This window comes from Triturus cristatus, chromosome 2_2 (assembly GCF_964204655.1).
Source record: "Triturus cristatus chromosome 2_2, aTriCri1.1, whole genome shotgun sequence".
Classification (NCBI taxonomy): Eukaryota; Metazoa; Chordata; class Amphibia; order Caudata; family Salamandridae; genus Triturus; species Triturus cristatus.
The window spans coordinates 82,896,020-82,919,748 of NC_140582.1; the positions used below are offsets into that span (position 1 = coordinate 82,896,020).

At 47.3% G+C, this 23,729-nt stretch overlaps 1 protein-coding gene across 2 annotated transcripts in view; it reads right to left on the reverse strand.

Moving 5' to 3' along the window:
• Positions 1 to 23,729, reverse strand: part of SRP72 (signal recognition particle 72) — a 259,141-nt gene that overhangs the window by 16,878 nt on the left and 218,534 nt on the right. For both annotated transcript variants that reach the window (XM_085641079.1, XM_085641078.1), the window contains exon 18: positions 1,474 to 1,633. In XM_085641079.1, coding sequence (XP_085497205.1) covers positions 1,474 to 1,633 — 160 coding nt within the window. The remainder of the gene's footprint in view (positions 1 to 1,473; positions 1,634 to 23,729) is intronic.

The window sequence follows — 23,729 nt, forward strand, 5'->3', positions numbered from 1 at the left end:
TGATTAGGCGCACCCGGTCCATTGCATATGACCTCTGCAAAGTGGCCTCTCAAGACTTCTTGATGGCTTGGAATGTTCACATGAGCAATCTCCCACCAGGGATGCAATAGCGTTCAAATAGGAAGGCCACATTTGTGGAGCAGAGGGAAGAGAAACCCATCTTTCCCATTAATTCCTACTCATCAGATAAAACATTCCTTGAGCCACACATTCGACCCACGGTGTAGTGTGCTACACATCCAATAATGCACTTTTGCAACTCACAAGGAGGGATGAAACACTACATAAATGCTATAAGCAATACTGAATTACAATGTATCAGCAAATCAACCTCATTACTCCTGGCGTATGCCTTAATGGTGTTCTGGGGAGCAGAAGCCGTTTTAGGGTACTAAAAAACACCAGTGTCATTGAGGGCTTTGACAGAGAGCAGGTATATTTGCGGCCTTTGGGACACTTTCTTTCAGTTAAGTAATTTAACAATATCAATGGAGGTTGGAATAAGTGCTAAAAAGGTAGTAAGACACCCTTTCTTATCTGAAAATATTGGCACTGTTATGGGAATTGGTCATTGTCTTCTTAACTAGGAGCAACCAAACCATATTCGATAATATCTAGGGTCTCAAGGTAAGACATCTGTGAATAAATTAACTTCACTGGCTTCCCCTGAGAGCTGACAATATCTTCAAAAGCTGCTGCACCATCTACAAAGCCATCACACTCTGTACCCCTGTTTTTCTGGCTGTCAAACTCAATACTTTCTGTGGCTCTCAACACACATGCAACTCGGACACCGTCATACTGGCTATCAAGTGTAAAAAAACACATGAAGAACATGGCAACAGCCAATCTCTATGCACCCAGGATCTGGAATGACATCCTTTTACCTATCGGGAACATCATAACCCTGCCCCAATTAACAAAGATACAGCTCTTCACAGAACATTCATCATGACGAATAGGCCACCGCTGCTCTCAGAACCTAGCTTCCGCTCCAATCATTCCTTGACTAAGTTTTGTAGTTGACCCTGTACAGTGCTCTGCTTTCATTTGGCTAGGTTTGCATTCCACAAATACAACATATATATACACAGCGAGGCATATAGAGTATTGAGGTATTAGATCTTCCCACTAATCAAAATATGACTGACTTTGAGATTACGTCTTGATGAACTACCAGTTAGCAGTAGATCAACAAAGTTGCAAAAGAGAAAAGACCCTTTAAGAAAGTAATAGGGAAGTCCTTTACAAGATTACTTGGAACAAAAAGTTTAATGTTTACGAATCAAAATTGCCCAGCTATCTCCTCCTCAAAGCCACATTTTTAAGCCAAAATAATGCATCTTGGCTCACTACTGTGTTAAGTATTTGGTTTGATATATTTAAAGAACTCTTTACAGAATTAAAATACATAATCAGAATTTCTCAAATGAAGTACAAAACATGACAACTGAAAACACTGTTCATACTTACAGTTCAGTTGATGCACCAGCCATAGCCCCTTGTGTTCCTTTTCCAACCTGTTCCTTCTTTTTCCCCTTCTTCCTGCCTCGGTAATATGAGCGTTCTCTCATTGGGAGCCATCGCTCAGGATCCGGGGTCACTTTGGGATCATAATTCTTTGGAAGTTTTCCTAGCAATTAATAAACACAGTTTTACTTTTCTCAGAATATGCTTTTAGTGAGAAAACTTAAGACATTTATGAATTAATGACTAAACAAATGAGTTTCAAACTGCACAATAATTTACATATACAGATCATACGTTGTCCTTAACCATAGACAGCCAACCAGAAATACCTCTGCATTTTCATGTTACATTATTATTATTATCTTTATTTCGGCCGCTAGGACCATAAAAGAGTAACAATTTTACATACAATAAAATACAAAATTCAAATCAGTACAAAATATCAAAAAATGTGCCATAATTGTCAAAAACAGCGTACATGATATCCAGTTTGCACAGAAACTATAATTGATTCACATGACTATTAAAATTGCGCAGATACCATATGAAATTTCACGTGACGGAATACAAAGATCAATGACTACATTCGTATGCACTATTCAGTTTGATGTAGTAATTGCGAGTGAACCACATGGCTGTTAAAAATTTCGCGACTGCGAATACTATAGAAGCTGTTAAGTCAATTTTTAAAACTCTGTATGCTGAAAGATGGTGAATGAAACCTAGATTTTTTAATAAAGGAACCAGCCAGTACTTTCTAGGTTTCTGATAAGCTTGAAAAAAAATAAGATGTGCAAATCTGACTCGGTTGAATAACCGCATGCTGGGCATTGAGGTGTAAATTGCGGATGGGACCAACTAGCCATATATGACCTGAGAGGTAGGGTGCCATGGCGCCATTGGAGATAAAGTTTCCTTGTTAGAGGAGGGCTTATATTATCTAGGACAAGTTCCCGGTGATAAGTATCTTTAAAAGTCAGAAATTTATCAGACAGAGATCCGACCCGTACATTCGTAATAGCCACACGCAAATTGTGCTCATGAAATATTGATGTGAGAATTTTATGTGAGATCTTACAACATGTGTTGGCTGGGTCAGGCCACAATTCTGGTCTTCCTATCTTCTCACATGTCTGCTTAACAAACTTTAACCATGGCACTTGGGGAATTTTTACAAGGCGCAAAATCTCCTGAAGTTCCGCTCTATAAAACAGGAGTTCTGGTGAGCTCCATAATTTGCGCCAGTAAATAATTGGTTTGAGGCCAAGCTCCTCGGAGATAGGTTTTAGACCTAGATCTAATCTCAATGGCAATAAGGGAGTGCTGGGCGGTAGGGCTGTCAGATGCCTTAGGAGGTTATTCTCTATTACCTGGAGTTCCTGATTTAGAGTATAGCCCCAGATTTCACCTCCATAAAGCCCGGCCGCCCTCGCCTGAGTTTTGTAAATATGAAGACTGGGGCCTAAAGGCTTGTAATTCAAGCCCTTTGTCATTCTGCAAATGGCTCCAGTCGTCTGGGTCAACTTAAGATTTACCTTTGTTTGGTGTGAGTCCCATGTCATATGTTGGTTGAATGTAACCCCCAAATATTCAAAGGTGTTGACCCTCTCCAGGCTGGCATGCCCAATACGTGGACTCGAACGTGTTGAGGGGGGGGGGGTTGAAGATCATATATTTCGTTTTTCCAGCATTGATCTCCAACCCGTGTTTGCTGCAGAAGTCAACGAAGCCATCAAGGACCCTTTGGATACCCATCGGGGATTTGGAGAGCAGCAGGGTGTCGTCCGCGAACATGATCGCGGGCACCCTGATGCCAACCAACTTGGGAGAGTCGATGTTATTTAGCTCATTTAGGTGGGCGAAGACCCCGTTCACAAAGAGGCAGAAAAGGGTCGGTGCAAGCACACAGCCCTGTCTAACCCCCCTGTCAACGGGAAAAGGATCCGAGAGGGCTCCTCCTCTGCCACACCTTACCCTCGCATAATTCCCCTGGTGTAGTATCTTCAGGAGTGCCAGGAGCTCCGCTGGAACCCCAAGATCTGTTAGAATAGCCCATAACCTGTCCCGAGGGACTAAGTCAAAGGCTGCTCGCAGATCAACGAACACCGAGTATAGACTACCCCCCTCAATTAAAACGGTCTTCCAGTAAAGGATGTTCAAACGGAAAATCTGGTCTACCGTTGATATGCCTCTCCTAAACCCCGCTTGGAATGGGCTCAGGATATCACTCTCCTCAATCCAGAACTGGAGGCGATTTAGTATCAGTCTCCCAAAGATTTTTTGGGAGACATCAATGAGACTAATTGGTCTATAGTTGGCTGGGAGCAGAGGCGAACCCTTCTTAAAGATAGGGACGATCTCCGCAACCAGCCACGTCTCCGGAACCTCCATACCCTCCAGAATGGAGTTAAACAGTAGAGCAAGATAGGGTGCCCAAATGTCCTGCTCCTGTTTAAAAAGGTCTCCTGGTAGGCCATCCAAACCTGGGGCCTTGCCAGATGCCAACCCAGCAATAGCTAGTCTGACCTCGCTGATTGTAAAGTACTCTGCATCAATGGTGTTTTCGGCCGCCTTTGGTGGAGAGGCTACCAAATTCCCTTCAGGCAATTGGTATAAGGATGCGAAGTGATCTGACCATGCCCTAGCTGAGATATTTGGCTCCAATGCAGACGGCAAGTTCCCTGAGCCATTATTAGCAGTGCGCCAAAATTTGCGGGAATCTCCTGAAGCTAGTGCAATTGTCAGGGATTCCCATTTGTCGCTTTCCCATTCCTTTTTTGCATTGTGCAATAAGGTTTTGTACAGTGATCTGTTAGTCCTGATAACCTCAATTCCCAATCCTGCCTTGATAGAATTTAATAGGCTAGTTTTAGCCTTGCGGCAGGTCTTATTATACCAAGATGGACCTACCACACTTCCATAAGTCCGTTTCACAGGACGGGTGAGAATTTCGGATAGTGATTTCGAGAGATCTTTATGTAACTGCCCCAACTGTGTGTGTAAGCTCCCGGCCGGGAGTGTCTGTATGTTTTCAAATATGGGAATTACCCTGGTGTAGAGTTTGGGTAGATTATCTGGGTCCGAGGTTAGACTTTCCCATTTCATTCTACGTCTATTATGGGTTAGGACAAGCCCCACTTCAGGTGTCGTCCTATGCTTTTTCCTGGGGTCAAGGCCAGGATGGTCGTATTCGAGTTCCAAAGCATTGTGGTCGCTGTCTTCCCTAGGTGTCACACGGAAGCCAATGATATGCGGCCACAGAGCTAATGGGACAAGAATATAATCAAGTCTCGACTTCCTGCCAGGCCTGTTATAGGTGAAGTTAGCTGGGCTGTCCAGGTTTGTCCTTCCATTACAGGCCCGGAAGCCATATCTTAGTGTTAGGGAAGATATTTGCGTGGCCAGTGGTGTCCATGCTCTTGGCGGCGGTGCATTCAATGGAGGTATGGACCACTCTAAGTCCTTGTCCTGGGCCAAGTCCACCAAAATGCCCGGGAGGGGCTCATATTGGCAATTAAAATCTCCTCCAATTAAAATGTGGGTGCCCGAGGGAATTTCATCTAAGACTTGCACCAATTCCTCAATTGTGCGTGATACCTGGGAGGTGCTAACTGGCCTAGAATATATGTTGATCAGAAGGAGTCTGTTTGCATTTGTCCATTCAAGGCAAACAACCAGAATATCCTCTGATTTTTGCGGACAAACAGTAGCCCTGCATCCCAAGTCGCTCGCAACCCATATTGCCAGGCCCCCGGACGGGCGGCCTGTTCCGCTCCATTTTGCTTGTAAGGTGAAAGATGCAAAGCCTAGATGGGTAATATGATCTCTCGCCCATGTTTCTTGAAATAAACATATATCTTGGGCTTGTATGTAAGCACACCAGTCCGGGGAGTTGATTTTATTTGCCAGGCCTGCCACATTCCAGGACAGAATCTTAAGGGCGGGAGAATTAATATCCTCTAGCTGTAGATTTGAAACCATATCCTCCCCATCCCCCTGCTCGGTTTCGGTAATAGCAACTAGGTTGGGTAGTTGGGTTGCAGTTTCCTCACTTAAGCTGGGCATGACCAAAGGGGACATAGCCCTTTTATCTATACCTAAAGGGTCCCATTTAGCTCTGGTCTTCTCCGGAAAAGTGGGTCTATAATTGTGAGTTTTGAGAGGGCTTATGCCCTCGATAACCTCCTGCCCCCGCCTCTTTTGTGGTCAATCCACCATGTCTAGACTAGAGTATCTGTTATGGGTTGGGAAGTAGTCTAGTCGCGATAATCTGGGAAGGGGTTTTATCCAAGGAGCCCTTGGGACACGGTTGCCTAGCCTGCTAGGTACTAGTTCCCAGCGCTCGTCTGTCTGTATTGAATTGTCGAGTGGATAAAAGAAAGATAGGGGACGAGGAATAATTGAAGTCCCTTGTAGCGGGTGAGTCCAATTACATATGTGGGAGACAGTACATGGGTCTCTGAAATTAATCAACACACAATCCCCTTGGGTCGACTTTCTAGTGTTTCCTATCCAAGGAACGCGCCTTACCATCAGTACCTCACTGTTAATTCCTTCTGGAAGGGGCCTATTAGCTGAGAGCCAGTGTATAACCTTGTTTTTCAGGGCCCCCTGCGGTTCACGAGTGGAGGGGTTAAGTTCTGGTATCCCCGTGAGGATTACAGTGTAGGGGATGGCCTCAGGTGGTAGGTCAATGGATCTATAATTTGCATCTTTGCGAAGAGCATCATTTTGAAGTTCTGCCAACTTCGCTTGCTGGTCTAAGCCTTGGGTGTTTAGTGGATGGTTAAGATTGACAATTTCTGGAGTTGCCGAGTTTAACTGCAGCATTGGTGCCGCCTTTAAATTCAGTGGGCCATCATTGGTTAGTTTTGCAGGTGGGGAGAGCGTGACAGTGGAAGGCAATATATCGCTGGAGCTGTTATTAATTGTCATTGGTCTCTCTGCCGATTTAATGGTCCCCATCTGAAGATTGGCTAAACTTTTCTCTATATTAACTAAACTGTTTAAAAGCGGGGTAAGGAGATCTTTCAGGAGGGCACCAATGTTCAACAAAGTTAAGCCCTCCTCCCCCGCTATACCATTTAGGATGTGGTCTTTTTGGGGCAAAGTGTTTGAGAGCATTGACCTTTGTCCATGTGTTTGACTCGAGTTTTTTTTGACTGTACCTAATCGGTTATTCACATGGCTAGGATTTCGCTTGGACCTTTTCGGTTTGCAACCTCCTCCTAATAATGTCCCTCTTTTTCTTTTCGGGATAGCCCCTTCCCGAGTATATTGTGGTGCAGGGACCAGCTGAGTAGACCCTATAGGGAGATGTTCGTTATTTAATGATGTAAGTTTATTTTGGTTACCGTTTCTGGATGGAATGGGCAACGGGAGGGGTAATAAGCTAAGCTCAGTATGAGCAGATATATCACACTCGGTTATTGGATCGCTAGTGTTACATATTACAGCATGATCAATTCTAGCATTAGGTAACACAATATGCTCTCCCCCTATTACCGTAGTGTACCTCAGAGATTGATCTGGGGTTGTAGCATGTTGTATAGGACCCAATGAGGACCTTCTAACCCAGTCGATCTCTTGAGAGATACGCCTTTCTAATATCGAAATTTCGTCAGTAAGTAATGACCCAGCCTATGCAAAGTATGTATCCAAAGTACCAGTAGTTGGGCGCGTGGCCTTGGCCGTTTTGCTTCTAGTTTCTCTTGTAGACATCCTCCTTGTGTGGCTAACCAGATATTATTATGGAGGGCGGCACGGGCAGGGTTTTCCCAGCCCAGCCTCGCCGTCCTCGAACGGCCTCAAACGGCCCGCTCTTTGCCCGGTCTTCGCCCCGGGCTGCGTCCCGCACGCGTCCCGCTGGCGCGTATAGGATGTGCCACGTGATATAGAAATAATCAGGAGGGGAAAGCACCGGGAAGAGGTATCAGGTGGGGCTAGTTAGTTTCCGCCGGGCAACCTGGTCCTCGCAGTCCCGGGAAAGACCGCAGCTCAAATTAAAAGCAGTTCCCCCTCCGAGCAGCAAAGCGTCCTTGTTATCCGTGTAGCGAAGGCAGAGCAAAATCCCAAAGTGATTACAGCACAATCAGCGCCTGCGAGCGGTTACATGAAAAAGGCTTGAAGAGAAAACAAAATTTTTAAGTGGACTTACCTTGGTAATCGGTACGAAAGCAATATCCTCACCAGGACTGAGCGTGTGTCTGAGCTCTCTGCAGACTTGTGAATGGATACAGTAGAGCCTGGAGAAGGTTTGGTGGAAAGATGCTAATGTGGCTGCCTGCCCTAGATGCTGAAATAGTAACACCCTTTGCTCTGGTGGAATTAGGCCAAAGGCTCTCTGTTAGACATTTTGGCTATGTCATAATAGTCTGATGCCGAGGACAAGCCATTGGGACAAGATCCCTTTTAGCACTGCCTTTCTTTTCTTTGCACTTTTAAACCCAACAAACAGCTGATCATCTACCTGGTACTTTTTAATCCTATCAATGCAGACACTAAAGATACGTTGTGGATCCAACCAGTGTAGCACATCCTTATCTTCAGATGAATTTGGCAGAGAAAAGAACGTAGCAAGAGCGATGGATTGCTCCACACGGAAAGGTGACAATTTTCAGAAGAAATGATGCACGTATGACAGTGGGTGATCTGAATAATGAAGCCTGATCGGGCTAACTAAAGAGAGCATATAATCAGCACTTAAAAATGCCTAGAGTAAAGCCTTGATGGGCCAAAGAGGGTACAAATGAATAAGTAACTTACATTGGGTAATCTTTCTTTTTTTTTTAAAACATATTTTGATTTTGAAATTGAGATATACAGCATGACCCAACGGGCCCAAATGCAACAAAGAAATTTCAACATATACAAATACCACCTCGCCTTTACCCATTCCGCCCCCCACCCACAGAAATTAGAGAGACATAAAACAAAATCAATTGTTGCATTGTTTATCCCACTACCTCCCAACCCTCCTCTATCCCTTGATTGATCGGAATTAAGATGGTGTTGAGAGCGGACCGGTTCCAAAGCTATGGCCCGATAATCTGCTCATGCCTGCCAAGTCCTGGGGTGTTTCTTGGGACATGCCATCGCTATGTAAACTGCCTCATCCATGCCCATACAGTGGTTCCACATAGACAATGATAGGGGAGTCGCAGCCTTCCACTCTCCTGCTATATCGAGTTTATCTAGTGTTAGGCCGATAAACAAAAAGGGTTAATGTATATCTATCACCACCCAGATTGATGGTGATGTGTAGTCCATTGGGATCTGCCATGAAAAAAACCCTGCTTAGACAGGCTGTCAACCCGTTTCAGAACCGAGTCAGTTCGGGGCAGCTCCACACTGTGTTCATAAACGTGCTATCTCCTGTACCACATGTAAGACAGGACAGGGAAGCGATCACTCCCATCCGCCACAGTCTATGGCGAATAAAGTATACTCTGTGTAGATATTTGAGCTGAATCAGTCGAAATCTGGCTGAAATTGCAGCCATGCAAGCTGTCCCCATTACCTCTGTCCAGTTCTCGTTCTCCAATTTTATTTTATTTATTTATTTGCGGGTTTATATAGCGCTAGAATCGACTCCAATGGAGTATCTCTGCGCTTTGGGTCGGGTTTTCAGCTGATCAGTAGCGAACAAGGGAGGGCTGGCCTAAATGTCGTTTTTAAACAGAAGAGTTTTAAGTTGTTTCCTAAATTTCAAATGTTCGGGACATAGTCTTAGAGTTAGCGGGAGACTGTTCCACAATGTAGGTCCCACCACTGATAATGCTATGCCACCATGTCTAGCCTTCTTGGCACGAGGCACTACCAACAAATGACCATTGCTGGATCGAAGGGTCCTGGTAGGGGTATAAGGAATACATTTATTTTCCAGGTATAGGGGACCTTGCCCATTTATGCTTTTGTGAATCAGGCAGCATATTTTAAACTTAGTCCGTTGACGGATTGACAGCCAATGCAACTTTTCTAAAAGAGGCTTTGAAGCTATTCTTGGAGGGGCATTAAGGACCAGTCGAGCCGCTGTATTTTGAATAACCTGTAGTTTGGCCAACACTCCCTCATTTCCTGAGAGGAGCAGGCCATTACAATAATCCAGCCGACTCAAAACAAGAGCCTGCACCAAGGTCCTTCTGGAGGAATCCGGCAACAAAGGGAAAACCTTACGCAGCAGGCCAATAGTATAAAAACATACACCTATGATGTAGTGGGTATGCTGCTTTAATACTAAATCCTGATCAAGACGTACCCCAAGATTTTTGACGACCTGCTTAGGTTCAGGAACCATACCCAGATCAGAGGGCCACCAATCGGGGGACCACAGTACCTTGGCTTCTCCAAACAACATAATCTCTGTTTTGCTGACATTGCATTGTAGGTAGTTGGAGGACATCCATTGTCCTACAGCCTTCATGCCTGCCGAGAAAGAGTTATTAGTTTCCGTCGTAAGGGTTTTGAAGGGGAAGAGGAGCTGCGAGTCATCAGCATAGGACACGGGAATGAAACCAAATTTACGCATTACTCTTGCCAGGGGTGCCACATAGATGTTAAAAAGTGTAGGGCTCAGACAGGAGCCCTGTGGCACCCCTTTCGTAATTTCTACTTCCCTAGAACGGTACGTACCCATGGTGACAGTCTGGGTACGGCCAGTAAGAAAACTCCTCAACCAGGTAAGGGCTTTGTTCTTAACTCCTACGTTCGACAACCGGTCAACAAGAATGTTATGTGACACGGTGTCGAACGCTGCTGACAAGTCAAGCAAAACTAAGATTACCGAATAGCCTTTATCTTGAAGCATATGTAGATCGTCTACCACAGACAAAAGAGTAGACTCCGTGCTGTGTTTTGGCCTAAACCCAGATTGTGAATAGTCAAGGCCACCCACATCTTCAACGAAGCCGGATAGAAGTCTATTGACATATTTTTCTGTCAATTTCCCCAGAAAAGGGAGCAGTGAGATAGGTCTTAAATTGGCTAGTTCAGTCCAAGGGATGGTGGTATTTTTCCTGATGGGCCTTACCAGCGCACGCTTCCATTCCTTGGGGACAGAACCCGAATCAAGAGATAAATTAACAAGCCTTTGAATTATGGGACATAGTTGTTCAGAAAGAATAGGCATAAGTCTGGCGGGTATAATATCATGCGGACTACCACTTTTAATCTGTGTCATCAGTGCTAATAAATCCGAAGAGGAAATGGAGGGAAAAGTGTCTAAAAAATGTACATTGAGCATATGTTCAGTATCTCTAAAAACATGGCTAGAGTCAATAGTAGTAATGGCATTATTAGAGTTGACTATTTTCTCATAGATCCTGTCTATTTTATTGGAAAAAAAAGACGATATTTGGTCACAGAGCTGTTGAGATGCTAATTCAGAGCTTTCACAAGCAGCCGGTTTGACAAAAGACTGTAAAACCTGATAGAGAACCCTCGAGAAATTCTCTGCCGCAGCAATTTGAGATGCTATATGGGTTTTTCGTGCCCCATGAATGGCTTTATGATAAGTAGACAGAGAAGCCCAATATTGCTTCCTATCGTTCTCCTGATGGGAGGTTCTCCATTTTTTCTCCAACTTCCTAGAGGCCTGTTTTAAAATTCTAAGATCATCAGAAAACCAGATCTCTTGTTTGTTGGCAGGCCGTGGTTTAAATTGTTTCAATGGAGCAATAGTGTCTATCGTCCGCCTAGTAGCTAGATCAAATTTCCTTAAGGCACAATCAATTTTCTCTGAGGCAATGTAGGAGGGTTCAATAAAGTTATCTTTAAAAGTCACTTCATTGACTTTATGCCAAGGACGTCGTTTACAGGGAAGAGAAACTGGTCCACGACCAATATATTTATGCTGAGAAGTATAAAATTCAATAATAAAATGATCAGTCCAACTAGTTTGAAGACATGAGACGATAGGATGATTGGCTAATATTAGGTCTAAAGTATGTCCTGCCTGATGTGTGGGCCCTGAATTAACTTGTGTTAACCCAAGTAGGGAAAGGTCATGTAATACAGACTGAGCTTCTTTACAATTTTTTAATTCACTGTGTATATTAAAATCTCCTAATAAGAGAAAATCTCTGTCATTGCTGATAAATGGAGCAAGTGTCTCAAGTAAAATGTTAGAGAAGTTCGTACATGGGCCCGGGGGGCGATATACTAGGGCACCCATCTGTGTGTTTGTGTTTTTAAGGGAAGAGGAGGTTTTGAAAATTAGTAATTCAATTTCCGGTCTAGTTAGCTCAGCTACCATAGTACAAACAATATCTTGTTTGTAAACAATAGCAATCCCTCCTCCCATTTTCGAGCGACGGTCTAGTCTAATTACTTTAAAACCCGTGGGAATTGCTAATGCAATCGCTGGAGTTGAGTAAGGTTTCAACCATGTTTCCGTAAGGAAACATAGATCCGGATTGCTAGTGGAAATTAGGTCCCATACCTCAGAAGTAGGTTTAGGTAGAGATCTTATATTACATAATATATTTTTCCTTCCTGTAGTAATATTAGTGGTGTTCTTACTAATATTTACAGCGGGAAAATGAGCGGTCATATGCTCATAAGAATGAGCCTCCTGACTAACAGTAGTGAACTGGGCTTGGCAATGGCGGCAGGAAAACGGCCCTTCCACTTCCACATTACCAAGGTCCCCAGATCGGCCTCCCAGGCGGGCTGAAGGGCACCAAACACATCCAACTGGTTGTAGAGAATTGAGTGAAATCTTAGCTACTTTTTGATCACCTAGGTAACGCATGGGGAGTTTACCCTCCAGTTGCCTGAACTCAGGAAGGTCCGGCAGGGTGGCTATTTATGGAGTTAGTGCATGACGGAGCTGAAGGCACCTGTAGAAGGAACTATGGTGGAGCGGATATTCCTCCTGCAGGGTCTGGAACGATTTGAGGACTGTGCTGCATATGACATCCCCAAATGTGGAAATCCCAATGAAGTCCCACTTCCAGAAACCTTCTAGGACCGCTACCTGCAAGAGCAGTCAGCCCTGCCTAAGCGGCGTAACCTTTGTCAGCCTTCCCCACCACCACAACTGTCAGAGAGACAAGCGCCTTATATTGAGGACAACTCACATCGCAGGAGGAAGGTCATCTCCTCTGCCCCTGCTATAAAGGTATCAGACCAGTGGGGTATCTCCCATTGCCAGTTTTCAGAGGCATACGCAGGGCCTCCCTGTATGTTGTACACTCAATGATTTCTTATCAGATGGTGAGATGCAAGGGAAGAAGAGTAAACATCTGCAGCGACTATTCTCCTTCAGTAAGTGGATTGAAAACATTTGCTGATGGCAATACAAGGAATTCAGTTTGCAGAACCACTGTCGTGGTATATCGCATGGGAGATTGTGCAACTGGTAAAGAAACCGTGGTAAGGACAGCATCTTAAAAATGGCAGACAGTCCGGTCAAGGACAGGGGGAGGAACAGACCAAATCTTAACATCCTCCTTCAGGCGAGCCAGGACCGGCTTCAAGTTAGCCATCCTCGCCAGGTCTGGGGACACAAACACCAAGGTATTTGAAGGCATGCTGAGAAATCTGTAGTTTGGATGCAAAACTGTGGTCAAATGTCGACTGGGAAGACCACGAAATTCGACACATTAATGTGAAGGCCCAATGTTTCCCCCAAAATATGCATGATCTGGAGAATGCAAAGTCCCGATTTGTTAGGCACAGAAAGGAAGAAGAGGACATCATCAGTATACAGTGTTTTTCGGTTCAGAGAGTTCCTTCCCCATTCAAAGCCCCACACCTAAGCGTCCATACTCACCCAGTTCGGCAAAAGCTCCATGGTGAAAGCAAACAGTAGGGTGGACCAGGGACAACCCTGCCTCCTCCCCCGCTGCACAGGAATCGCGTCTGACCTAGCACCATCCACCCGCACCAATGCTGTTAAGTCAGTCTACAGCAGCTGAATATAGGAAAGAAACTGAGTGACAAAATTCAGGTGTTGAAGGAGGATAAACAGGTATTCCCAGCTCACGGAGTCAAAGGCTTTGTCTATATCAGCCAGGAGAATAGCCGCCGGTACTCCCAAACTATTTGCAAGCGCCAGTGTAATATAAAAGCACCCAATGTTATGATGGGTGGCACGGAATGGCATAAATTCCGCCTGGGTGGGGTGGACCAAATCAGGGAAGAAGCGTATCATCCTATTTGCAAGAGCCTTTGCTAAGCTCTTGACCACGAGATTCAACTGCAATCTCTGCATGGCGCCTGTCGGGCGGCAACGTGGCATTGTTCGCTGCCAAGAGGATCACTACCAGCCAGTGTTTCCAAGGCTTGGACATATAGGCTTTAAAAAACTTGTAGGGGTACCCATTTGGTCCCAGGGCCTTTCCTGTGTTTAAGCCAGTCACGGCCGCCGAGAGCTCATCCCCCGTGAGGGCGTTGTCCAGTATTTCACTGTTGGATGAATTAACAGTCTTGAGGGGGAGAGCCTGGATAAAATCTACTCGAGGGGGAGAACCTGGATAAAATCTACTATCTGCTCATACGATATTATCTCACTCCAGGTGCATACACCCACGAAGTGGGCAGCAAAACTGATTGCTATCCCTTTGGGGGTCAATGAGCAACATACCGGAGGAGTCCCTGACCAAAGGAAAAGAGTGGGGTGTGCCCTAACATAGCTTGTGAAGTAACTTACTCAATTTGTCCCCCCTTTGGTATATACGACTGTGGGTCGCTTGCCCAGGCCAATTTGGCCTCATCTAGTAAGGCCTGTTGGTATTGCTGCTGTAGGGGACCCAGCTGCCTACCTGAAACCTGGCAATTGTTCCCACGATTCTGCTCGTCCAGTACTGTCACGTGAGTTTCAAGATCCATCAAATCGAGTTTCCTGTGCTGCCGCTTCACGGTGCAGAAGCTAATGTATGCCCCTCGTAATGTGGGTATCAGAGCCTGCCACAGTGCTGCTGGGGACTCAACTGAGTTAGTATTGTGTGTGAAGCACTCCTCGATGCAGTGTTCTATGCGCAAACAATTTTCCGGGTTCTGTAGATGCCAAGATGACAGGTGCCAGCAGAACACCGTGTGTTGGTTGCCCGCATGGAGCCAAAAGGCTACCGGGGAATGATGGGAGAGATGGGCCTCATGAAGAAGTAGAATATCAGTACCCACCCTCTCAGCATGTTTCAGGACAGCTCCTCTTTTAACCTCGTCAAACATGCTGTTTACATTACACAACACTACCCACAGGTGGTCTCTGGGACCTGTCTTTAGTGGGTCTTGCATGACACTGTAGGACAAAATCATCGACCTATGAGGTGTGCGTACCAATGGGTGGAGAACAGGCAAGCAAAAAAAACAAAAGTAAGCATGAAAAACATTTCCGGCAATGAAATAACCATAACAATAATAGGAACTTGTATCAAACACCCCCCATACTCCGGAAACAGAAAATATCTGTTGGGGCATAGTGATGGTCTGCCTCGTGACAGAGAGCCCGGCCAGACCTGTCCCAACGGATGCCCATACCAAACAAACACACAATTGGGGAGTTTCACTCGTATAGTCTTACGATCACAGGTAAAGCAATGCACATCAAGGTTATAGGAGGCACCAGCTGGAGTAGGTATCCCCATCCGTGTCATTTCGGAGGCATGCTGGCCAACTTAATGAAAACCAGAAGCTCCACAGGCCGATTGTCCTGCTGACTGGCTGGGCTATTGCCCAAAAGCACCATTGTTCCGGCTTCAGGTGCCTGTGGGGAGTCTGCACTACTGGCGCTGATGTTCTTGTTCTATTGAAGGTCCCAAGTGCCCGCCATCGTCTCCTTGGTACCGCTGTCCTGGCTGCAGGTGTCAGTGTGCCGGGACAGGCAAGTTCCTCCCGCATTCATTGTTTGAACTTCTGACGGTGCATGTGAGACAGGAAGTCCCTCGCCCCCACCTGGGATGTCTGCAGTCCATCTGGAGCTCCTCCACAAAGACCAAGACCTGTTGCAATGCTTTGCTGGAGTTCTTAAGGCCCTCCCAGTCTGTCCCACTGGGAAGAGTGAGAATCCACATGTGGGGAAGTGTGGGGCTTCACATGAACTCTTCCAGCTTGTCAAAGAAGAGTGTCTGGAATTGATATAGGACTTTCGACTTTGCTGGATACAGGAGCATGTATCGAATGTCGAGATCATGGAGGCATTTAGCTGCATGGAAGGATTGTCGATGCCTAAGTGTCAATCTGGTGTAGTCAGTCTGAGAATGGTAAAGGGTTTTGTCTCTGAGCCGAGCACACTTGAGGAGGACGTCTGGGTCTAGGTAGTTCAAGAGCTTCACTATAGCAGGTCGGGGGGGGGGGGGGGTGGGGAGGGGTGCACCAGAGCTCTCTATGGGCCCGCTCAATTACAAATCTGGAGGACAGGGCCTCAGAAGGCATCAGCCTCCAAAGCCACTGATCTAGGAAGCACTCCATCGAGGAACCTTCATAGCCCTCTGGAAAACCAACAAATTGTAGGTTGCTGCAGCAAGCTCTGTCTTCCGCATCTTCCACTCTCGTCGCAAGTTCCTTGGTCACCGTGGTGAGTTTGGATTCTGTCTGTTGCAAAGATGTAAAGGAGTCCTGCACTCCAGACACCCAAGTCTCTGTCCCCGCAATCTGTTCCACAGCGTTTTTGCAGGTACTGGGGGAACAGGATGACATCATAGCCTCTCGCGCCAATCTTGGCGTTGAACAAGGCTCTTGAATTGTGCGATGGCTGCTAGGAGGGCAGCATCGTCAGAAAGTGGATCATTGGAACTGCCTGCCCCAGCGGCAGAGGAGGGCCCTTCCGGATGAGTATACTTGTGGAGTGTACTTTTTCAGGCTCACAGATAAAAGGTGGTGTGCTCCTTGCCTTGACATGCTAATCTACTAGCAATCCTGTTTGGAGGGGAAACATCTCCTGCCAGAGCAGGCATTGTTCTGACTTCTGAGAGAGGGGCTCTCATCTCCTAGGGGTCAGAACCTTTTCTGTGGTGGCAGGCTGGACAGTACCAGTCAGCCAGCACACTAGAGGATTAGTAGGGTTCAGGGGGTACTTCTAAGGTACTCTGGGTGCATGTATTAATAAATGTATCACTTAAATCAGTGTGGGTTTATTAATATGAGGTGTTTGATACCAAACACCATAGGTTTCAGTGAAGTCATTATGTAGCTGGAAAACTCGTTTTGACCAGTGCCCAGGACATACCTTAAGATGGCTTCCCTGCCCACTTGTAATATCCAGCAGACATTAGAGGGGCATATTTTCTCATGCAGATATGTCCTCACATGTGCTATTGTGAAACTTGCCTTAGGGCTCCAAGGCCTGTTGTAGGGGTGACTTACATATAGCCCATGCAGTGTCTTTGGAATGGCACTCTGGAGCGTGCCAGGATATGTTATCAACCATGTCACACAGTCTGCAATGGTAGTCTGTGTGGAATTTGTTTGTGGGTTCTTAGGGTGGTATAAGATATGCTGCAGCCCTTAGGGACCCTCTTTAGTACTCAAGCCCTAGGTACCAGGGATATAATTTACTAGGGACTTACAGGGTTAGCAGGCGTCAGTGTACTGTCAAGAGTCAAAAATCAGCATCTAGCAGCTAACAAGCATCTGCAAAGCAATAGGTCTCACATTTGTGAGAGTCAGAGCTATTGGTGTAAATGACAATGTGTTTACCCATGTGTTATGGATTGGAGTGGAGTGGATGTATATGGTGTGGAGTGGAAATGTGCGTGTTGGACTGGAATTGTTAGTGGTGGAATTGTGTGGTGTGCAGCGTATTTGTGTAGTGGAATTATGTGGCATGGTAAGTATATAGGGGTGAGAGGTGCACAGAATAGTTAGAAAGGAATATAGAGAGGGATAGGTAGTTTGTGCATGAAGTGTTGAATGAACTCCAGATAGAGGTCAGGATACCAGACTCTCCATGCCCAATCCAAAGCCACAAGAATGAATTGGGTCCGGTCGCGCTTGATCTTCTTCAGCACTCTGAGCAGAAGTGGTATAGGCGGAAAGGAGTATAGAAGAACACAACTCCACTCGCGTCAAAAAGCGTCGCCGAGAGAGTGCCGCCTTGGAAATTCCAATGCGCAGAATTGCTGACATTGCACGTTCTCTTCGGTGGTTGAACAGATCTAACCAAGGCTCTCCCCACTGCTGAAAGAGGCCGTGCACCACCTCCGAGTGAAGACACCACTCGTGATCCATCATGTACTGGCAGATAAGTTCATCCACCCTAGTGTTCAGGGAACCTGCCAGGTGTTGAACCACCAGGGATATGCCCTGATGTTTTGGCCATGTCCAAAGGTGAAGATTCTCCTGACATAGGGTCCACAACCCCACCCTGCCCTGTTTGTTGCAGTACCACATGGCGGTGGTGTTGTCCGTGAAAACCTGCACTACTTTCCCCTTGACAGAGGGGAGGACTGCCTTTAGTGCAAGACGGATCCCCCGAAGCTCCAGAAGGTTGATGTGGAGCCCGGATTCCACCGGAGACCAGAGGCCTCTGATCTCCGCCTCTCCTATGTGGCTGGCCCATCCCAGAAGTGATGCATCTGTCACCACTGTGAAGTTTGGTTGGGGAAGGGAGAGAGCTCTGCTGTTGACCCAATCATGGTTCGTTAGCCACCACTGCAATTGGAGTGCAGTGCCCTCCGAGATCTTGACGCAATCGGAAAGATTCCCCTGATGCTGTGCCCTTTGGAACTTCAGGTCCCACTGCAGAGCCTGCATATGCCACCTGGCATGACCCACCAGCAGGAGGCCTTGAGGCCCAGCAGCTTCAGGATCATTCTCACCGAAACCCGGGATAGATTCTAAAACATCGGAATCATAGCCCGAATATCCCGTACTCGCTGCTCGGGAGGATAAGCCCGAAACTGTGCTGTGTCCAGAACCTCTCCGATGAAAAAAAGCTTCTGAGAGGCAATCAGGTGCGACTTTGGCACGTTGATAGTGAACCCCAGCGAATGCAGGAGGTCCGCCGTAGTCTGGAAGTGGGAGACGACAGCCTGTGGCGAGCCCACCTTCAACAGCCAGTTGTCGAGAAGAGTGGAACCCCTGATCTGCACAGATGACCTGCGACCACCACCATCTCTTTTGTGAACACCCAAGGGGCGCTGGTAAGGAAAATGCTCGTGGTCTACTGTGAACCGTATGTAACACCTGTGGAAGGGCAAGACAGGGATGTGAAAGAAAGCGTCCTGCAAGTCCAACCAGTATCCAGGGTTGAGGGCAGACAGGACCTGAGCCAACATCAACATTTTGAACTTCTCCTTCCGGGGGAAGCGGTTGACATCCCTGAGATCCAAGATAGGACGCAGGCCATTGTCTTTCTTGGGGACCGGAAAGTAGTGGGAGTAACTACCACAACCTACTTCTGGGGCAGGGACTCGCTCGATAGCTCCCTTGGCCAAGAGCGACGTAACTTCCTGGCGGAGAAGGGCCAAGTGGTTCTCCGACATTCGATGGAGTGTAGGTGGCATGGATGGAGGGGTAGTCTTGAAGGGGAGGGAGTAGCCCCTTCGGACTATCTGCAAAACCCATCTGTCCGACGTTATGGTGTGCCACTGGGAAGGTGATGGCGGATCCTGCCAGCCACTGGCAACTGGTGGCCCTGAAAGGTCAGACTAGGAGGGTTTGGAGGCTGCTGCAGAAGGGGCACTGGTGGACTTGCCCATCCGCTGGGCCACAGACCTACGGCACTGGGCCACAGACCCACAGCGCTGGGTCTCACATCCCCGGCTGCGTAGAGGCTGGTTAGCTTGCACAGGCCTGTGGCTCTGGGTGGAACGTGGTGGGGCACCACTTCCGTAGCCACGAAAGGGGCGAAAACCAGACTATGCAGGGCGAGAGGTGGTAGCGAGGCCCAAGGATCTGGCCTTAGCCCTAGAATCCTTGAAGCGCTCAAGCAAGTTATCCGCTTTGTCACCAAACAAGCGAAGGCCATCAAAGGGCATGTCCAAAAGCGTTGATTGGACATCACCCGAGAAGCCAGTGGACCTCAGCCAGGCCTAGCGCCGCAGGGCTACTAACGCAGAAATCGTCCTGCCTAGCGAGTCAGCAGTGTCCATCCCACATCGTATGGTGAACTTTGCTGCGTCCCTCCCTTCCGCAACTGCACGGAGAGTACGGCCCGGGCCTCCTCCGGGCACTGTGGCAGCACCTGTGCAACCGTATCCCACACGGAGTGGGTGTAACGGCCCAAGAGACATGCGGTGTTCACTGACCACAGTCCTAAGCTGGCAGAAGAAAACTTCTTCCCAAGATGATCCAGCTTCTTGGATTCCTTATCTGGGGGAGCAGTAGGAATATCGCCTTTGGACGTCAAGGCCTGGATGATCAAGCTCTCAGGGGTAGGGTGCTGGGAGAGGAAAGTGGGGTCGCCCAGAGCCGGGCGGTGGCATCAGGCAATCATCCTATCCACAGGAGCCCCTGTGCTGGGCTTGGACCTAGTGCCCAGAAGAATGTCAGTGAGGGCCTCATTGAATGGTAGCAGGGGCTCCTAAGAGGTTGCTGCCGGTTGAAGCACCTCAGTGAGGAGGTTGGTCCCTACCGCCACCGTAGGAAGCTCAAGGCCTCAGCCGTCCTACGCAACACCACAGCGTAGGAAGCCCCTGTGAGAAAGTGCCATCTTTCTTGCATGGTATGCCCCCACTTTTTGCAGAATTTCTGATGTACTTTGACTGAGTGTGCCCTGGGCTCCTGCCAATCAGGTGCCCAGGGCCTGTGTTCCTTCCCTAAAACTGCATGAAGCCTAAACCCAATTGGCATCTCTGGCCACATGTCAGCCCCTGGTAAATGGTACCCTAGGTACCCAGGGCCCTGTGACCAGAGAAGGCCCCTCAGGGCTGCAGCACTTATTGTGCCACCCTTAGAGGCCCTGTACCCTGACACACACACACACTGCCTTGGCAGGCCGAGTGTCTTGGTGCAGAACAAAACAGTCGACATGGCACACATCCCTGTGTGCCATGCCCACAAAACACACTGACCTGTCATACCTCAGTCACCCCTCTAGCTGAGTGCCCTATGCCAGTGTTGTGGGTACAGGTGCATGAGCCCTGTACCCCTACAGTACCCAGGTCCATTCCTGGGCACTGTAAGTGCAGTGCTGCCATTAAGAGTGTATGGTGCTGGGAGGTCGTCATCACGAACTCCACAGCACCACGACGGCTGCACTGGAGACTGAGACGTTTGATATCAAACTTCTCAGCACATTAAACCCGCACTGATGCCAGTGTGGGATTTAATATAAAATGCACGACAGAGGGCACCTTAGAGATGCCCCCTGAACCTAAGCAACAACCAGCGTCCTGACTGAGAGGCTGCCTAGGCTGCCACACAGCAGACATGTTGCTGGACCCCTGGGTAGAGAGCCATCCGCTCTCGTGGGTCTGCAACAATGCACGTCCTGGGCGAGGTGCTAGGTCTCCTCCCCCTGGATGGGCAGAGGGAGCTTCAAAGGCATGCCGCCTTTGTGAGCTTCTCCAGGCCACTTGCTGTACTCAGCAACTGGCCCCTACCGGTTCTGCCCCCCCACTCTGGCGGGAAGATCAGCGGCAAAACCTAAGTGAGGAAAGGGGGAGTGCCAGCCTCTGCCAACCCCACCCCTCAGGTGGGGGAGGCAAGGTGAATCACAAGACACCCCTGCACCTGGCGCCCTGCGGCCCCCTGTGCCCAGCTCCTGGGTGCCTACCTAACCTACAGCTTCCCAACTTACCTCTCGAAGTGGTGGTCGCACCTGAAGTATCTTTGTCCCGAGCTTGCAGCCTTTGTTCGTCTTGTAGCTTCTCCATTGTAATCCATTGAGCGCCTGGCGGCTCAAAAGCACCCAGCTGCCCGAGTGCCCCTGGAAGTGCAACATCTATCCTAATCTACTTCCCCACTTGCCCTGAGTAAGTGACCAGGAGCCCAGCTCCCACAGCCGCGTGGCCTGCCTGCTAGCAGCCACCAACCAAAGGCCCCCTGCCCACCATAGGCTAACATTGGGCCTAACTCTATCTGCACCCGGCTGCCCCTGTGCCGCTGAGGGTGTAACAACTGTACCTACCTGACCCTGAGTCTATGCCCAGAACCTTAACTCTGCCAGTCGAGTACTTACTCAAAAGCCGATAACTCACTTTTCCTCCATAGGGTAACATTGACTGGTTTCACTTGGAAATTCTTTTAAGTGTTGAGTTTTGAAACTTTCAAATATTCACTAAAAATCAGCCAATCAACGAAAACGAAATTACTCACCTGTTATCAGGATCGATCCCAGTGCTGGTTCTTGGTGCCCAGCACTGACCCTGAAAAGTAACTACAACCGTACTTACCGATAACTTGATTTGATGGGCCCTCTATTTCTGTCACTCACCAGATAATAAGAAAATCCTATCTTCCTGCCTATGCTAGTGCTGCAATGCAATGTCACCAGAAGTCTCTCTTGCAGCACAGGGACTAAGTGACGTGTGGCTACTGTTGTTTACCATTGTTGATCCAGGCCCTAAAGCATTATTGCATTCCAACTGAATAACAAATATATTGCCACTTAACATTAACTTGTCAAGTGTTTTTATTGCTTTTGGCCCTCGATAAAGGTGCTATAGAAACTGTTAAATAAAATATCCTTCCGATTTTGATTATGGTTTTCCATTTATGAAGGTCTCAAACATAGGATGGTTTTTTCACATATATTATTTACATAGACCACGCCTCCTGTGAAGTTTTTCAAGTCCTGCCAACTTTTCATACCACTTAAAACATTAAGGAGGGCAATACACACGCATTCTTGCCAGTGCCATCTAAAGTGTGCCGGATGCAAATGCACTGGGAAGTCTGTGAAAGGGCATCAATGATAGACCAAGTGGATATGCCAATTCTTGCACTGTCATCGATGGCCCATTCTAAAAGGCACTCTGGTTGCTGCCTAACTGCCCATACGATGGCAGCGTCTGCCCACTGACCAAACCAGGCTGGTCTAAAATCCAAACTTGGAACCTCGTCCAAACAAATGCCACAGCGTTTGTTGATCCAGATAGATATACAGTAAATGAGAACATCATGTCGTGAAGCTAGCACAAGTCATAAGGATAACAATACAACAATGAATTCCTTCATGCCCACCTGCCTGCTCGCAATGTTCTCTCTCTCCTGGGCGGTTTGTTTATAATATAGGTGAACTCTTCTGCAGTCAGACTCAAAGCAAACACACACTGGTGGAACAGAGGCTCACAGTTGTATTGTCATTGTAGTAATGTCAGTAAATGACAACAGGGAAATACAATCAGGATTAGACTGGAGAGGAAAACACATCAGTGAATCAAAATAAAAGTGCTTCCCATGATTAGCGAATCAGATAGCGAAGAAATGTTGCACAGTTGCAAATGTAGAGAAGAGTTTATCATGCATTTAAACCCAGTGGTATCCTGGGACTATTATAATCTGCCTATAGTGACAAAAATTGGCAAACTATTGCCTGCCGGGTGCTTGTTAGCTACTGGTTGCCTGAATATAGAAAAACGAGTGACCCAACTTGTCCTAGACTAGCGCATAGGGCCTGATACAAATATTAACCCTCCCCCAGACCCACTTACTTCTTCAAGGGTATGTGCCTACATAGATGGCCGGTATTGAACATTCAGTGGTGTGCTGTGCTTGTGGGACGATGGCATTATCGTGTTACGAGTAGCCTGGGCAACATCGCCTGTGCATGGCATGAGAGGTTGATGGGAAATGTCGTACCCAGTTTGACCAACCACAGACAACCCTCCAGAGTTGGACTTCCCAGCGCTATTGCGTGTTTTTCTGACCCATATCAGAATAAACGTCATGATTGTTTGTTTGCACCTAATACCTGTGGTATCAGTGTGATGGAGAGAAAAGCATGTGCAAATGTCCCTGATCAGTCTACAGATAGGGCATTCCCTGGTGGCTAATGGTGTGGCTACCTGAATGCAACGTTTCAACATGTTACGTTTTACTGAGTTGCAAATAAGTCTCTCTGTGCCATTCCACGTCTCAAAAATTGATTTCAGTATTTGTTGTTTTAGCACCCATTCACAAGACGATTGCTTGCCTGCTTAGCCTGTCTGCTTCTGTATACTGAATTCATGGCAGGAATATGGCCACTAGCGTTATCTTTCTATGGATGCCCCGTCTTCATATGTCCTGAGCTATCTGGGACAATGCATGTGACCTTCTCCATTCCTGCTTTTTGAGGTAAAACATAGTGGCTTTGTTGTCTGTCTGGATGTGAGCTGTTCCCCCCTCTCCTCAAAGTTGTGTTTGGAAGGGTAAAGATGACGTCTTCAGCT